The 17484-nt window shown below is 40.1% G+C and overlaps 1 protein-coding gene across 2 annotated transcripts in view; it reads left to right on the top strand.

Moving 5' to 3' along the window:
- mfsd3 (major facilitator superfamily domain containing 3) overlaps positions 1-17484 on the top strand; it is a 29805-nt gene extending 12321 nt beyond the window's left edge. Inside the window, exons 3-6 of one of the 2 annotated variants that reach the window (XM_015972234.3) lie at positions 2350-2497; positions 9363-9463; positions 11840-11949; positions 16096-17484. In XM_015972234.3, the coding sequence (XP_015827720.3) occupies positions 2350-2497; positions 9363-9463; positions 11840-11949; positions 16096-16305 (569 nt within the window). In that variant the 3' untranslated portion in view covers positions 16306-17484. Of the gene's footprint in view, positions 1-2349; positions 2498-3898; positions 4042-4117; positions 5377-9362; positions 9464-11839; positions 11950-16095 lie in introns of those variants that run through there. The other variant, XM_054731376.2, reaches the window with a different exon arrangement.

The following is a 17484-nucleotide window of genomic DNA, read 5'->3' as shown; positions in this document are numbered from 1 at the left end:
TTCAAATTAGCCTGCAAAGGTTCTAGATCACCATCAGCACTCACATTACCTGCAGTAAAAACTATGACCTCAGTTTTGTCATCATTCAGACACAAAAAAAGTTAGAGGCCATCCAGGATCTAATATCCCCTAAGCAGTCTAATCGGTTTGACACAGATCTGCCTGCCACCCACTGAAGGGGAAGGTAGATCTGGTAATCGTCTGCATATAGATGAAATTTACTCCATGCTGCTGAAGGTGATAACACAATGAAAGTAGATGAATTCTTTCCTTTTAATTAGAGGTGCAGTATAGTTTTAAACCCAACAAATCAAAACATCATTATTCATACATTCATTATTATAATGGAACTGGATAGACAGTTTAGCAAATTTTCTTTTCCTAGTTAATTTATTTGATTTCCATTTCTTTCACAGTAAAATAACAGATGAGACAAATAATAGACAGACTTTTTGATTTACATTTGACATGAGGAACTGAGTTGTTCGCTTTCGTATACAATGTTAAAATTGCAGATTGACAGATAGATATTTCTATTACAAATCTCGATATGCAGAGGTCATGGTCCGTAATACGTCCTGTCGATGTTTTGGGCCAGTTTCCATGACCGATATTTAGATGTTTTCTGCCTTATTTGCATGTTGAAATATCACACTAATAAAAATGAATGAATCTTATTTCAGAATCCAGTTTTTTAATGAAATAAGCCAACTCCTGAATCTTAAATCTGTACACTTTTCAGTATTAAAACAAAACATTTAACCAAAGTTTATCAAACAAATCAATAAGCCTGCTAAAACACCTAAAGTGTATTCACTTGTTTTCACTTTTTAATACTAATTCTTAAACATTGTCGGTAAACTGTAAATAAAGCCTTTATTTTTTTATTTGCTGACATGATGCAGATCTGTGTAAGAGGGCCAGAGTAATGTGATTGTGTGACAACAAAGACATTCTGATTCTGATTCACACTCTTGACTTAGCAGCACCACAATAACAAACCCCTCATGCCGAAGGCTGGACATTGAGACTTTCTATCATGTTATCTACACATGTGCCTAACTTTAAATTAACTCTAGTAAAGAGGTATTCAACATTGGCCGATATATTTAAAAAATCTGTAAATATTGGCCTGATGTATCAGTCTAGTTATTTTGGAGCTGAATATATTCAATGTTTGCTTATTTTTAGTTGAAAAAAAAACTGCATTTATTATAAACATTGATACTATTTGTTTATCTGCTGCTATACGAATCTTGTTGGCTTAAATTAAGTTATAGCTTTTTATAATAGCATGTTTTATAGATTTCTTTCATGAAAAAAACTGTTTCTGATTACCTGCACTGTGGCAGCTTTTTACTATGTCTTACCATAAAAGATGAAACGACTCATTTTCTGTCATAAAGCAGATGTCCAATCTGATTGGCTGGATTAACCTTCATGGGGGACTTTGACACAGTCAGTCCTGTCTGTATGTTGAGCATGTGTAATATGCCAGCAGTAACACATGAGTGACAGAAGTGAGAGACAAGTGTTTGCTACACTGAGAATCCATGTTTCCTCCCCAGGTTTCTGGAAGGTTGTCACGCCACTGTTACAGCGGTGACACTCTTAATTCTGCTGCTGCACTCCCTATCACTGGGAGTCTGTTTCATCTTTCTTTTTTCCCCCTCTTTCTCTATTTTTGTTTGTCTCCTGGCTGACTGAGTGAGTGAGTCGTCGGTTGTGTTGCGTCGTCTTTGACAGCAGTCTGGGAGCCAAGCTGTCACTCAAACAGCTCCTTGGTCCCACTGTCTTTCTGAAGTCAGTCTCCATTAATATAATAATGCTATGTAGTCGGCGCCACTGAATATTTTACTGTAATGTTCTGCAGAACGTTACCCCCTCACTCAACGCAACACAGAGAAAGTCTTACCGTCTGGCAGAAACTTTTTATTTTGACTGAAAGGTCTTTGTGAGGTCTGTTTTATCTGTGGAAGTTTTTGTGTTTTTGTTGTGTTTTCCTTTTTTGTGGTTTAGGAAAAGTGATAGGCTCCTGTTTGATGAAGTGACTGACGGTATTCTTTTTCTTGTTAGGCATCTATTATTGACACTTTCCAGGAATAGGCCTAGGTACGCTGCACGTCGCTGTTCTTCATTTAATCCTGCAGTCGTCATCTCAGGAAAACTTGTTCAGGCTTGCAGGCTAAACCGTTTGATTCAACATCACTACGACATATTTACTGTAGATGAAAAATAGTTTTGCTTAGTCAGAAACATGCAGCACATGGTGTGCTGATTTAAACTTTAACCTGCAAGACTTACTATTTCTGCTCATGTTCTCTTAAATCATGTGTGTCTTGTCTATAGGTGAGCAGGGTGCAGTCACCATGTTTCCTCTCTTCCTCCTGGATCACCACATGACAGCCCGGGAGCTCGGCTTCTGGAACGGCGTTATCGCCATGGGCTTCTCCATTTGTGGATCTTCTCTGGGAGGCTTGCTGCTCGCACAGTTTAGGTGGGTTTCATTAACAACCATGGTGTTTGAGATGCGGTGAACAAAATAATTTCGGTTTATCTATGCATAGCATTTAAATTCAACTATGCATAAGTCTTCTAATAAATTTCTCCACGTCTTGAATCCAAGGAATGCCTTTTAATAATAAAAAAAAAAAGGTTTAGGCCTAAGGGTCAAACCCCTTATAAAGAAAAATATAAATGGAAACAGTGCTCCCCAGCCCAGACACGGGTCACAGATGCCCCCTTCTAAAGCCAGGCCTGGAGGGGGGCATGTTGTTGAGCGCCTGGTGGCCAGGTTTTTACCCATGGAGCCCGGCCTAGGTCTATAGCGTTTTGAAAATAACCAACATTGGAACACTTCTTATGGTGAATCTGTAAGTTATTGGACAGAATGGGAGCAGCTTCAGTCAGGTCCATAAATATTGGGACATCGACACAATGCTAACAGTTTTGGCTCTATACACCACCACAATGGATATCAAATGAAACGAACAAGATGTGCTTTAACTGCAGACTGTCAGCTTTTATTTGAGGTATTTACATCCAAATCAGGTGAACGGTGTAGGAATTACAACAGTTTGCATATGTGCCTCCCACTTGTTAAGGGACCAAAAGTAATGGGACAGAATAAGAACCATAAATCAAACTTATACATTTCAATACTTGGTTGCAAATCCTTTGCAGTCAATTGCAGCCTGAAGTCTGGAACACATAGACATCACCAGATGTTGGGTTTCATCCCTGGTGATGCTCTGCCAGGGCTCTACTGCAACAGTCTTCAGTTCCTGCTTGTTCCTGGGCCATTTTCCCTTCAGTTTCTTCTTCAGCAAGTGAAATGCATGCTCAATCGGATTCAGGTCAGGTGATTGACTTGGCCATTGCAAAACAGTCCACTTCTTTCCCTTCAAAAACTCTTTGGTTGCTTTTGCAGTATGCTGGGTCATTGTCCATCTGCACTGTGAAGCGCCGTCCAATGAGTTCTGAGGCATTTGGCTGAATGTGAACAGATAAAATTGCCCGAAACACTTCAGAATTCATCGTGCTGCTTTTGTCAGCAGTCACATCATCAATAAATACAAGAGAACCAGTTCCACTGGCAGCCATACATGCCCACGCCATGACACGTCCAGCACCATGCTTCACTGATGAGGTGGTATGCTTAGGATCATGAGACCTTTCCGTCTCCTTACTCTTCTCTTCCCATCACCCTGGTACAAGTTGATCTTGGTCTCATCCATCCATAGGATGTTGTTCCAGAACTGTGAAGGCTTTTTTAGATGTTTGGCAAACTTTAATCTGGCCTTCCTGGTTCTGGGGATCACCAGTGGTTTACATCTTGTGGTGAACCCTCTGTATTCACACTGGTGGAGTCTTCTCTTTATTGTTGACTTTGACACAGATACACCTACCTCCTGGAGAGTGTTCTGGATCTGGCCAACTGTTGTGAAGGATGTTTTCTTCACCAGGGGAAGGATTCTTCGGTCATCCACCACAGTTGTTTTCCATGGTCTTCCGGGTCTTTTGGTGCTGCTGAGCTCACCGGTGCGTTCCTTCTTTTTGAGAATGTTCCAAACTGTTGTTTTGGCCGTGCCTAATGTTTTTGCTATCTCTCTGATAGGTTTCTATTGTTTTTTCAGCCTAATGATGGCTTGCTTCACTGATAGTGACAGCTCTTTGGATCTCATCTTGACAGTTGACAGCAACAGATTCCAAATGCATATAGCACACTTGAAATGAACTCTGGACCTTTTATCTGCTCATTGTAATTGGGATAATGAGGGAATAACACACACCTGGCCATGGAACAGCTGAGAAGCCAATTGTCCAATTACTTTTGGTCCGTTAACAAGTAGGAGGCACATATGCAAACTGTTGTAATTCCCACACCGTTCACCTGATTTGGATGTAATTTACCCTCAAATAAAAGCTAACAGTCTGCAGTTAAAGCACAACTTGTTCGTTTCATTTGATATCCATTGTGGTGGTGTATAGAGCCAAAAGTGTTAGCATTGTGTTGATGTCCCAATATTTATGGACCTGACTGTATGATTAGCATTGTATCTGTTTTTAAACCCTGTTATGGCATGGGGATGGATGGTAAAGGTAGTTAAGGATGTGTTAAAAATATACAAGAGCCCAAAAACCCCTACCAGACTGCAGCTTGTTGTACCACATAATCAGAGGTTTTACATGCTGTCAACCATTTCAGTCTTGATCAGCTTCCTCAGTTGATTATGCAGATTTATCCTTTACCTTCTCTTCTTTATTATTACACTTTGGGAGATTGTGTGTGTGCATTTCTGTCTGTCTGACAGTGTGTGTATAGTAATTTAAGTAAACATTGCCTTGTTTGAGAGCACAGGGACCCCCTGTGTGGTGTGTGGTGTGAGAACAGCAAGAGAAGCACATCCTTTACACACATTTTTGTGCACACACACAACACGTGATAGAAGTCACGCTCAGAACCAACATGGAGGTGAATGAATGTCTATTTTTTACAAACAAATACAAAGAGTTGAGTTGGCGTCCGGTTTCTCCTATGTATGTTTTATTGCAGAGTTTGCATGGGATTTCGTAAATGACTCCACATTTAAGTCCAGCTAATATTTTGTCTTTTGGGTGTACTAGTCTGTTTAAACACACGAACAAAACAGAAAAGAGTGCGAGAAAGAGGCAAGTTGAAAACACACAAGAGCAGCAAAAGAAGAAGCAGAAAGCACAATAAAGAAATCAGCCGTAACAGATCACTGCATAAGAGAAAAACCATATAATGGACTGGGACAACACAAGGATCATAAACACCGAACAACAGAAATACAAAAGATGGATAAAAGAAGCAATCGAGATAAGGAGACGTGGATGTGGGACCATGAACAGGGACGATGGAGTTTACACGGTGGACCGCGCATGGGACTGCATCGTCGGAGAGGGGAGAGCGGGCAGCAGAGGGCGACAACGTCCTCTGCTGCCCACCAATAAACGGAGAAGGAAGTGACGCCACCATCAGCGTCAGCCTGACGAAGTTTGCAGCGGCAAACGAAACGTAGCGGGAAAACAGGTAAACAGAACTGCTCTGTGTTTTCAAAAAGAACTACAGCATGGAATTAGAGAAACGACACAGCAAGAACACACCTAAGATGTTCAAAGATAAAACCATTTAAACATTATCAAACATAATGGAACTTACTTCTTGACTCAAAAAATGCACACAGGATAGAAATGAAGGTAAGTCCCTGTCATATTTCAGCAGATTGCAGCGCAGGTGCACACAGCGCGAGCACAAAGTCACCAGCTAATGCTAGCACCAGCTCCAGCGAAGATGTGTTCATGGACCTTCGTAAAGATGGCAGCTTACATCTAGGCTTTCCGACAGGATTAATTTCTGACTTTTATAATTCTGAATATTTATAAATAGAAATCGCGATTCAGACGTGAATTAGATTATTTGTCAGACACCTCTAGTATTTATGGCCTTGCCCACCTTGGCTTGGCTGCATTTCTGTTAGCTAGTCAGAGGTTAAATATTTAAATGTCGTGATTTTTATTGAGCAAGAGTCGTAACCCTGCTGTTTTCTTAATTATACTCCCTCAAACAGGAGAACCAAAGCTTTATTCCATAGAAAATGACTCACAAGGCATTCATTCATACTAGATACTACAGAAAATGTGTTGAAAAAAGTGAATGAGAACTTTTAATTTTTTGCCGTTCTCATTTTATGTTGAACTTTTTAGAATGTAGAAAATAAAAATAAAAAAGCATTACAATCTTTTGAGAAACAGCAAATTTTCTGGAATTTTCATAAGTCCTTGCAACTTGACACTGTGCCTTTACTGCAGGACCACAGCTGGGTCTGTTGACTGAAATCTTACTGTAGCACAGCTCTTCCTATACCCAGTGTGATGTAATGGGAACTATATATAACAACAATGCTTTTTCGGTGGATGCCCTGTTAGTTTACATTCCATGCATTGTTATATTCCTAACAATATATTCAATAGTCATTCGATCTACAACGTGAGGATTATTTGCTGCTTAGACAGTTACATACCCAGCTACGTCAACTGATCACAAGTCAGTAGAGCTAATGTAATTCATTGTTTGGAAATGGAGAGATATGGTGTCTTTTTCAGATGTTGGTGTCTATGTCGATATTGGAGGTGTGTGTTAGTGTGCCCATGTCTTTGTTCTTTACTTTCTCTGATGTCAGTCCGTTTGGTTCTTTTCTTTTGTGAAGAAACACTAATAAACAGAGGAATTCTCCAAAGGCCAAACTTTTCTAAAGGCTAAAGTGCTTTGAAAAGCTGTCATTGTGATACTTTGGCTTTTGATCTTTAACTCTGTCTCCGTGTCAGGAAGTGACATGTTCACTTCACATACCTCTTGAGTCAGAAAAATCGTGCAGCTGGATCAAGAGAAATTGAGTTTTATTTGTTTCTCACCACCAGCCAGCTGGTTTTAATTTGAGCTTTGGTCATCTTGAACTAAAGGCATTTCAAATAAATCATATGTAAAAGTACAGATTCAATCACTTATTTATATCTGTAACATTAATCACCTAACAGACTGGTAGAGTGATGCCATTCAGTCATCAGTTTTTATTTCTCTTTTTAAATAAAACAAACAGCTACGTTGATGTCACAGTGTTTACTTGAGATTCAAACTTATCAAGTGAGGTTTGCAGTTACATTACAAAGACAATACATTATTTCTGAGTTCTAACATTCAACTAATTAGGACATAATTCTAATAATATCTTTATTCAGGACTTGGTTAAGACCTTTTTCATTGTAAAACAATAATGGGCCTTTGCAGCTGGATGGGAAGCATCCCTTGCTTCTCTATCATTGCAATCACCTATTGATTCAAACCAGGTGTGTTGGTGCAGAGAAACATGCAGGTAGTGGCCCTTGAGGACCGAGATTGATTAGCTCTGATTTAGAGGTGTATGGGGGGGTTTCGCCAAGGAGGCTGCGTGATCGCACAGTTGTTAGCACTGTTGCCTTGTAGTAAGAGGGTTGCAGGTTCGAAACTCAGCTGCGGCCTTTCTGCGTGGAGATGCTTGTACTCCCCATGCATGCGTGGGCTTCCTGCGGATACTCCGGTTTCCCCCACAGATCACAACATGCCCTATGGTTAACAATTGTACGTCACTTTGGATCAAAGCATCTGCCAAATAAATAAACAAACATAAACCTCCGTCTGTCCAAAGTATAGCTGTTTCCCCCTCAGCCAGTATGGGCTGACTCCAGATAGAAGCAAGTTCCCATTGACTACATGTTAGAAATGCCAACTTCACAGCAGAAATGAACACGTTTACAGCCTGGTGCAGGCTGGTGTTACAGCCGTGGCGCCGTCCATTAGACTTCAGTTGAGCTCTTCAGATTCAAGGGTGATTGTGTGGAGGGTTTGTTTGGTCATTCGTTTTCACACAATGTCTCACGGTTAACGCAGATTAGAGAAGCAGCTGTAAATAAAATACAGTAGCTTTTCTTGAAGCTGAAAGTCACCAGGGTTCTTCGCTGTGCAGATGATGTTTGTGAAAGTTGATTTTCGAGATAAAATCATGTGCCATGTTTCCAGAACGGTATTTATGCTTTAAAATCAGGAACATGATATTGTTCGTTGTTAGAAACGTTCCGTTCCAGATTAACACTTTCTCTCCCTTTACTTTTCTTTTAACACACACACACACGCACGCACGCACACACACACAGAGGGGGGCTGTCCAGCAGGCTGCTGTCCCACGTCTAAAAGCTCCGTTGGAAGGTTTATCCTCTCCACCATCAGAAACGGCTGAGTGGTCAGTGAGTAACCCCCTTTAGAACCGCCACCAGCAACCTGAGAACAAACCTATTCTTATCTGGGCCTGTCCTGAGTAAGGTGGCAGCCAGGCAGGTTTTCTTCCTTCTCTCTCTCTCTCTCTCTCTCTCTCTCTCTCTCTCTCTCTCTCTCTCTCTCTCTCTCTCTCTCTCTCTCTCTCTCTCTCTCTCTCTCTCTTCTCACACACTCAAACACACACACACACCTCTTGAGAAAGTGTGATATGAAAGGCTATCATTGAGAAAGGAGGTAAAGAAGAAACAAATGGAAGAATGTCTTTGCATGTGAATGGTGCAGGCTTGGGTTTTCTAGCCAGCGTGTAAGAAAAGGCTGGGCTTCGAGGCAAGATGGGTGAGAGGGGAAAGGGAATGAAATTTAAGGAAATAAAAATCAGCAGAATTTGTCATCTTACTTTAAAAACATTGTGTTCTGATGTAAAACCATCTTGCAAATACTAGAATAATGCTAAAAAAGCACAAACTGGAGGTAAGTTTTTTGCAGCCAACTGCAACTAAACTGTTAAATCAGATATTGTGATTAGTGCAGGCCTCTCACAACCTTTATTACAGAAAAATAATTACATGCAAAAAAAACAAACGCACACATGCAGTCCTTTGAGTGGCAGGTATCCTCTGTGTGATTGGCACTGCTAATCCCTATTGTCACACAACACTGAGAGTGCATGTGTGTGAGTGTCTGTGTGTTTGTATTTATGTTACCAGTGATTAATTATCTTTCTCATGCTGGGGATCTCCTTAGGTTATTGATTACGTCACGAACCAAACCCACAGGGGTTTGCACTAACAGGGAATCAATTAGTGTCTGGGGACTTGTTTACTTATGCTCATGCTCTCATGTAAATGTGTGTCCCCCCCATTTGTGTGCATTAGTGTAATTGTGTGTTGCATCAAGACACTCATGATGTCTGTAAATGTTATGATACCCGTTTGTCTTTTGCCATCATGCAACAGACTGCTATCTGATACACTCATACCAAACAACATAGCTGACATCTCTCTGACTTTTCCTGGTCTTTTCTCAGCATCGGGGCTCTGATGCGGCGTGTGTTCATGCTACGAACCATCAGCATGGTCTTCCAGAGTTCTCTGCTTACTATACTGGAACCATCCCCCCTCATGAAAGGTGAGAAACAAGCAACTCTCCCAACAACAGACAAGAAGTTGTCCAGTTTGCCATATTGTTTTAGATGGTATACAAGAAGATGTTTCATAAAATAAAATAAATAAAAATAAACCAGATCTTCATGAAACAAAAACTTTGAGTTATTTTCAATACATTCATTTTTCTCAGTGACATAATTTCAATTTAGTTCTGCAAATTCAAGGTTTTCCCTCTTTACCATTGTCTGAAACTGAAGAGTATCCATAGCTTATGAAATTTCATTTAAGAAATCATTAAAGAAACCAAGAAATCCTGTGTTAAGAAGTTGTTGAAAATGCAATTAAAATCAAAAATTAAAGCAAAAAGCCAACAGGTCTGTCTTTTCATCAACTTATACATTTTTGACCTAACAAAATTGATGTTTTATGTTCATTTTTGAAAGGGACTTGTGAAACAAAAATATATTTAAACATTTTTGTCTGTAAGTGTAAACATAGGTTATCGTAAAGCTTTACTGCTTCTTGTGAGATTTGTGACTTTGAGTTCAGGGAGGCTCAAGTCTCAAATGCAGTGATCTGCCCACAAGAAGCGGATGGAGCTGAGGGACTATTTAGTCACCAGGTAAAGGGTCACTGTAGCACCATACTGGCACAAGAAAATTATTTAAAGGAAGTTACTTGATGCACCTTTAAAAAGGCCACAAAGGGACATAGTCTTTGTTTACAATCTGTCCTGCCACCATATTTCCTGGTTCCAGAGCCAATCAAATGTAAGTAAAAGGCAGAGGTATTTTTTTGTGAACCTAACGGTGAAGTTACACTTTGATCTGCTCTACGTGGGCCAGGTTGGGACAGCCCGCCTCTGCGTGGACAAGTTGTGTTTACACAGCCTTCTCAGGAACGTGGATGTGGACAGGACATGGGCAGGCTCTGCTAAAGTGGTACAGAGAAATCCGTGGTGTCATTCCTAAGTGCCACAATTTAGTAAGCTACCTTTTCAATTACCAACAACTCGATATTACAGTAAAATGTATTCATCTACTTATCTACTTAATGTGTATGACTCATCTTCCTTCATCATCTAGAATTTTCTGCCGATTTTCCGTAACTGGAAACTGGCACACAACTCACAAAGGGAGGAGGGGACTTGTTTGTTTTTATACATGGATTGTAGTACCCACATTTGGCCACAGGATGTCAGTCTTATTTCATGCACCTGTAAATAGCCAAAATATCACATGACTGAGCTGCTCGGGCCCTTCTTACCAACAATGTCATTTGCTGTGTCTTCTGTTTTGGAACACTAATTTTTTTGCAGCAATGTTCTACCTGGTACCTGAAGTGGCTACAGCTGCATAAACATTAGCCATTAGCATGTCTAGCTACTATGTTGCTTCTGCATCAACCTATTGTAGCATGACTTTATTCCAGCAACATGATTGGTCCGGTGCAAAGCTGTTCATCTTTTCTTTATTTTAAGGCCTTATATCAGTTTTTTCTCATTATTCAGTCAAGGAAAAATTATTTCAAGCTATTTATTTTTATTGTTTAATTGCCAAGCTCTAGCTTCCCCATAGCTGAATGTAAAACTTAATTTTATAGAAAATACTACCAACACTTATGACTGGATAAGTGTATGAGCCTTTCATCTAGATGCATTTAAACAGGAAAGGACACAAGCGGTTGATGCTTTGGATGGATGTGGACAAGAGGTCTCTTTTCAGACAGCACATCAGTTTAAAACATCTACAATCACTGTGCTCCTGGTGCCGTGGTGTTTTGGGATTCACATAATTCATCTCTGTCAGAAACGTCTCTTCTATCAAATCTCTCAAACTAAAAGTTGAGGCCTCTCCTTCCTCTGTTTCAAAGCCCTAACAAAGATTTCAGAAATCTGACAAAAAAAAATGGGAGGAAGAAAAAACGGCAAGCAGAAAAACATTCAGTTTCAGATTTTCAATATTACATGATAACACTCCGCTTTCCCCTCTTCCAGTCTGATCAGGCGGTGTATCTGTGTGACTCCACCAGCATTGTGTCGCTGACTGAAGAGTCTTATTCGGCAAAAAACTCTGGTGGCTTGAGTGAATAATTCAGTGTTCGTGGGAGCGGAGACAGATAGGCTCTGTGGTTCCTCTGTGTTTCGCTGCTCTGCCACTTCCCCTCAGAGGATAACGCTACATGTGTTTTGGAGTTGTGAGGCGGGAGGCTCTTCAGCATCTTACCTTTTCTTGCTGCTTTGTCTCTTCACTTTTACTTCTACATAAACTAGCGTAGAAAAGCAGGCAACACTGTAAGACTGTAGAAGAATCACTCATGTTCTTGGATGTTTGACTGCCGTTGGACGTAGATGTTTTGTGACTGAGTTTTGATTTATTTAGCTTGTTTTCCTCTTCAGGTATGGCAGTCCTAAGCATGAGTGTTCAGCACTTCCTGGGTGGCCTGATCACCACACTCACCTTCACCACTATGATGCATTGTACTCAGAGAGCAGAGGAAAGCATTCAGGTAACAAAGGCTTCACTCATTCCTAACAGCAGGCTCACTCAGGCTGCTCAGACTACTTTTATACTGCACATTTACCTTTTTGTTCAAGTGTTATTCTTAATTATTGTGTTATTTAGTGTTGAGACATATCCTGACACTTATATGTTTTCTTTTCTATATTTTCTTCTATCAAAGTGAGATACACCACCTTACCTTCTGTCACCTCAGTTCTTATTAGTTGTTTCCACCTAGATGGTCTGAAAATTACAAGAAGACCCCATAACCTTTCACTGATTTCCTCTTGTGTTTTTGTCCTCCCTTGCTGCCATCGTATCTCCAGCATCATACTGTTTTATTGCACTATTCTGTAGAGTAATCCTCTAAATGCTGTGTTTTCCTATCAAACTTTTTCCCTTAATGTCTCGTCTTTGACACAACATCCTTTTGTCCTTGTTGTAACTGGGCCATCATTGCCTGGAGGTGATCGTTGTTCACACAGCCATTCAGACGTCACTCAGTCAGCCGCTGAAGGTGACAAATTATAACGTAAATTGCTGTGAGTCCCAACGTGTGAAGGAGGAACAAAAAACTCTACAGGCATTTGCACAGACGTCAGGGTCATTGTATGAAGGAAAATAAATAACCGGAGAAAACACTCAGGAATATGTAATCATTGGTCGATTTTTGGGTTCCTCTGGATATTTACACAGTGTGCATTTTGCAGTCTGTGCATGAATCTGTGCACATGCAGCACGGGAAAAGCATTAGTTTCTCTGTGCACGTTGTGTGCATATGTGCGTGTTATTGAAAGTCGTGCTATCCAGTGACAGAAAGCCGATAGTGTGAGTGCTTGTTAACGATACCCAGGAGAAAGAAACATAATCTGCTAAACAAGGTGCTCAGAATAAAGACACTCCACTTAGCTGTGGTCACACAGACTCTCAGAACACTCTCTCTCTGTCTGCATCAGCCTGCAGACCACAACCACAACTCCGGCTGTCAGATTTGTGCTCAACCTAATAGACTCTAAATTCAGCACATTGTCTTATTAAACTGGACTGGGTGTAATTGGGTTTAGATCCGACATGTTTATCTGTTCTTTGTATTGAACCCTGACACTATTGTTGTGAATCGACATACTGATACAAATAAATTAGTTAAAATTTAAAATCACTATCAGTTATTAATTGAGTTGAGAATTTCTGGTTTCATTGTCTGAGGTGAAACCTTCAGACATTTTGTTTCCTCGGGCGAATGGCTCAATACCAAAAAGAACACAGCGTACAGAAAACACACGAAGAAGAAAAGCAGCAGGTCTACACACTGTAGACGGACGGTGGCTGTAGGGAAAGGTTTCAGTTGTTAAACAAAAAAGGAAACCTTTAATCATCAAAAAAAAAAAATCAGCCTAAGTTTGGGTTATTTGGGCATAACAAGTGGCGTTATAGATGGAGGAAAAAGAACACAGCAGCAAAACATGGTGGTGGTTCCATCATGCTGTGGGCTGCGTGGCCAGTGCAGGGACTGGGAATCTTGTTAAAGTTGAGGGACGCATGGATTCTACTCAAAATCAGCAGATTCTGGAGATCAATGTCCAGGAATCAGTGACAAAGCTGAAGCTGCATCGGGGCTGGATCTTTCAACAAGACGACCATAAACACCGCTCAACATCTACTAAGGAATTTATGCAGAGGAATAAATAGAATGTTCTGGAACGGCCATCTCAATCCCCAGACCTGAGTATTAGTGAAGATCTGTGGTGTGAGTTAAAGAGAGCTGTCCGTGCTCAGAAGCATCAAACCTGAATGAACTAGAGAAGATTTGTAAAGGAAAATGGTCCAAAATACCTTCAGCCAGGATCCAGACTCTCATTGGAAGCTACAGGAAGTATTTAAAGGCTGTTATTTCTGCAAAAGGAGGATCTACTAAATGTTGAGTTCATTTCTTCTTTGTGGTGCCCAAATGTATGCACCTGCCTAATTTTGTTTAAACAATTATTGCACACTTTCTGTAAATCTTATAAACTTAGTTTCACTTCTCAAATATCCCTGTGTGTCTCCTATTTGATATGTTTAACTGAATTGTTTTTATCATAACAACCAATGATTTCTAAAAAAAAAATTCTGAAGATTACCAAGGCTGCCTAAACTTTCACTATACAAGTGCTGGCCAGTAAATTAGAATATCATCAAAAGGTTGAAAATATTTCAGTAATTCCATTCAAAACGTGAAACTTGTACATTATATTCATGCAATGCACACAGACCAATGTATTTCCAATGTTCATTACATTTAAATTTGATATTCATAAGTGACAACTAATGAAAACTCCAAATTTGGTATCTCAAAAAATTAGAATATTCTGAAAAGGCTGAATATAGAAGACACCTGCTGCCACTCTAATCAGCTGATTTACTCAAAACACCTGCAAAGGCCTTTAAAAGGTCCCTCAGTCTTGTTTTGAAGGCACCACAATCATGGGGAAGACTTCTGACTTAACAGCTGTCCAAAAGACAATCATTGACACCTTGCACAAGGAGGGCAAGACACAAAAGGTGATTGCTAAAGAAGCTGGCTGTTCGCAGAGCTCTGTGTCCAAGCACATTAACAGACAGGCGAAGGGACGGAAAAAATGTGGTAGAAAAAAGTGTACAAGCTCTAGGGATAACCGCACCCTGCAGAGAATTGTGACGACAAACCCATTCAAAAATGTGGGGGAGATCCACAAAGAGTGGACTGCAGCTGGAGTCAGCGCTTCAAGAACCACCACGAGGAGACTCATGAAAGACATGGGATTCAGGTGTCGCATTCCGTGTGTCAAGCCACTCTTGAACAAGAAACAGCGCAAGAAGCGTCTCGCCTGGGCCAAGGACAAAAAGGACTGGACTGATGCTGAGTGGTCCAAAGTTATGTTTTCTGATGAAAGCAAGTTCTGCATTTCCTTTGGAAATCAAGGACCCAGAGTCTGGAGGAAGAGCGGAGAAGCACAGAATCCACGTTGCATGAGGTCCAGTGTAAAGTTTCCACCGTCAGTGATGGTGTGGGGTGCCATGTCATCTGCCGGTGTTGGCCCACTCTGTTTCCTGAGGTCCAGGGTCAATGCAGCCGTCTACCAGGAAGTTTTAGAGCACTTCATGCTTCCTGCTGCTGACCAACTTTATGGGGATGCAGACTTCACCTTTCAACAGGACTTGGCACCTGCACACAGTGCCAAAACCACCAGCACCTGGTTCAAGGACCATGGTATCCCTGTCCTTGATTGGCCAGCAAACTCGCCTGACCTTAACCCCATAGAAAATCTATGGGGTATTGTGAAGCGGAGGATGCAATACGCTAGACCCAACAATGCAGAGGAGCTGAAGACGACTATCAGAGCAACCTGGGCTCTCATAACACCTGAGCAGTGCCACAGACTGATCGAGTCCATGCCACGCCGCATTACTGCAGTTATTGAGGCAAAAGGAGCCCCGACTAAGTATTGAGTGCTATACATGCACATTCTTTTCATGTTCATTCTTTTCAGTTGGCCAACATTAGAGAAACAAACATTTTTTCATTGGCCTTTAGAATATTCTAATTTTCTGAGATACCAGATTTGATGTTTTCATTGGTTGTCACCTATAAATATCAAAATTAAACGTAATGAACATTGGAAATACATTGGTCTGTGTGCATTGCATGAATATAATGTACAAGTTTCACGTTTTGAATGGAATTACTGAAATATTTTCAACCTTTTGATGATATTCTAATTTACTGGCCAGCACTTGTATTGGAAGTTTAGGAAATTTTTAAGATTCTGAAATCTTTTATCCTATTTTTTGTGACGAGATATTCTTTTAAATTGATGTGTTTTACTGGTAAATAACTTCCAAAATGTCTGAAGTGTGGAAATGGAAAAAATTTGTGATAAAATCGTGATCGTGATTTTGCAACAAATAAATTGTGATGATATTTTCCCCCCATATCGCCCACCCCTACTTTCAGACTGTGATCTAAAGATCACAAGAAAAAGGTTTTGTCAATTAATTTTACATTTATTATAAACCTGTTTACCAATTTGATGTTATTCTCACTCTGTTTTCATTTACTTTCCCCTTTAACAGTCTCCATTTAATCCCCCACCTCCCTTCTCAGACTATTTCTCGGTTGTGCTTCTCTGTTTAGGCCACCCATTACAGTTTCCTGGCGACTCTGGAGGTGCTTGGGAAGCTGATGTTCAGTGCTCTAGCCGGGGTGGTGGTGGACTGGTTTGGTTTCCAAGTCGCCTTCCTCTTCTTCCTCACTCTCTCTGCAGGGACAGCGCTGCATGTGTGGACGGCCACCTTCACAGGTGCTCTCAGGGAGCACCAGCTCAAAGAGCAGCCCAAGTCATAGCTTTGCTATAGGACTAGTCAATTAAAAAAGCATACATTTTTGGCAACCAGTTTTTAGAAACAATGTTTCTCATGTCTTTTAAAATATAATTTTAATAAGTTTATTGAATTCAGAGGATCCTGAATAAGTTCAAGGTATTTCCAAAGAGGGCAGCCATACTTTTAAGCACACCGACTTTGTCATTTTGCACTCAGTAATAGTCTTAAAGTTTTATTTTAGTTATAAAATTTCACAATAAGTCTTACTAATCTGTAACTAGTGAGATGTTGTTAGTAACCATAACCCTTGCAGAAACAATCTAGCTAAGCGTTAGCATATAAACATAATAAATGTGGTCAAAGGAATGATAAATTAAAGGGGTGTAATCTATTTTAGAATTGTACATTAGTAAAATAAGAGTTGTAAAGTCTTTAAAATCAAAGGTAAATAAAAAAAATTGTTTTTTACCATCTGAGCCATTTGGAAGCCAGCAATAAGAGCTCTAAACACAACAAAGATGTTTATCATTTTGATCCATGAGCATTTACTTCACGCCAACTATTTAGTTGCTAAGTGAACTCCTTACCTTGGTTAATTCTGCGAGTGTTGGTGTAACACTTGTAGGAAGCCTCAGCCTTACACTACATGGTGCCATTGTTTTCTTAGTTTTTAATTAGACTTATTAAGAAGCTCTGTTTTAAGAAAACTTGAATGACCAGTATTACTGGCCAATTTCAGTTCCTATAATGTTGTAAAGCTGTTGTGTTTAATGTTTAAAAATGTTAAATGCATAATAATAATAATATACTTGAAAATATATTCTAAAGCTTCCTACTTCTGTGCCCCTTACATATGTTTCCCCAGCCTAAAATATGAGTGAAACGGCAGTAAAATATGTTTATCTCGTCAAACGGTGCAAGAATAACTCGACATCTGTAATGCAGGTGGATGTTTGGACAGAAACTAGGTCTAAAATGTGATCCTCGTACTGGCTTAAGAACTGGTTTATGAATAAAATCTCATCTGTGAGTTTTATGTTCGCCACCTGCATTTACTGACTTTATATTAATAGAACAGTTATTTATGAATGTAGCCAGCTCTTTGTAAGGTCCTGACTCTTACCAGCATCAGTCACAATACATCTCTTGTCTCCTAGCTGCTGTGCTATCAGATTTGCACATAAATAAAAAGTTAAGTGAA

The sequence above is a fragment of the Nothobranchius furzeri genome, chromosome 17 (genome assembly GCF_043380555.1).
Source record: "Nothobranchius furzeri strain GRZ-AD chromosome 17, NfurGRZ-RIMD1, whole genome shotgun sequence".
NCBI classification, from domain to species: Eukaryota; Metazoa; Chordata; class Actinopteri; order Cyprinodontiformes; family Nothobranchiidae; genus Nothobranchius; species Nothobranchius furzeri.
Note: the sequence above shows the minus strand (reverse complement) of the source record. Positions and strands in the feature narration are given on the sequence as shown.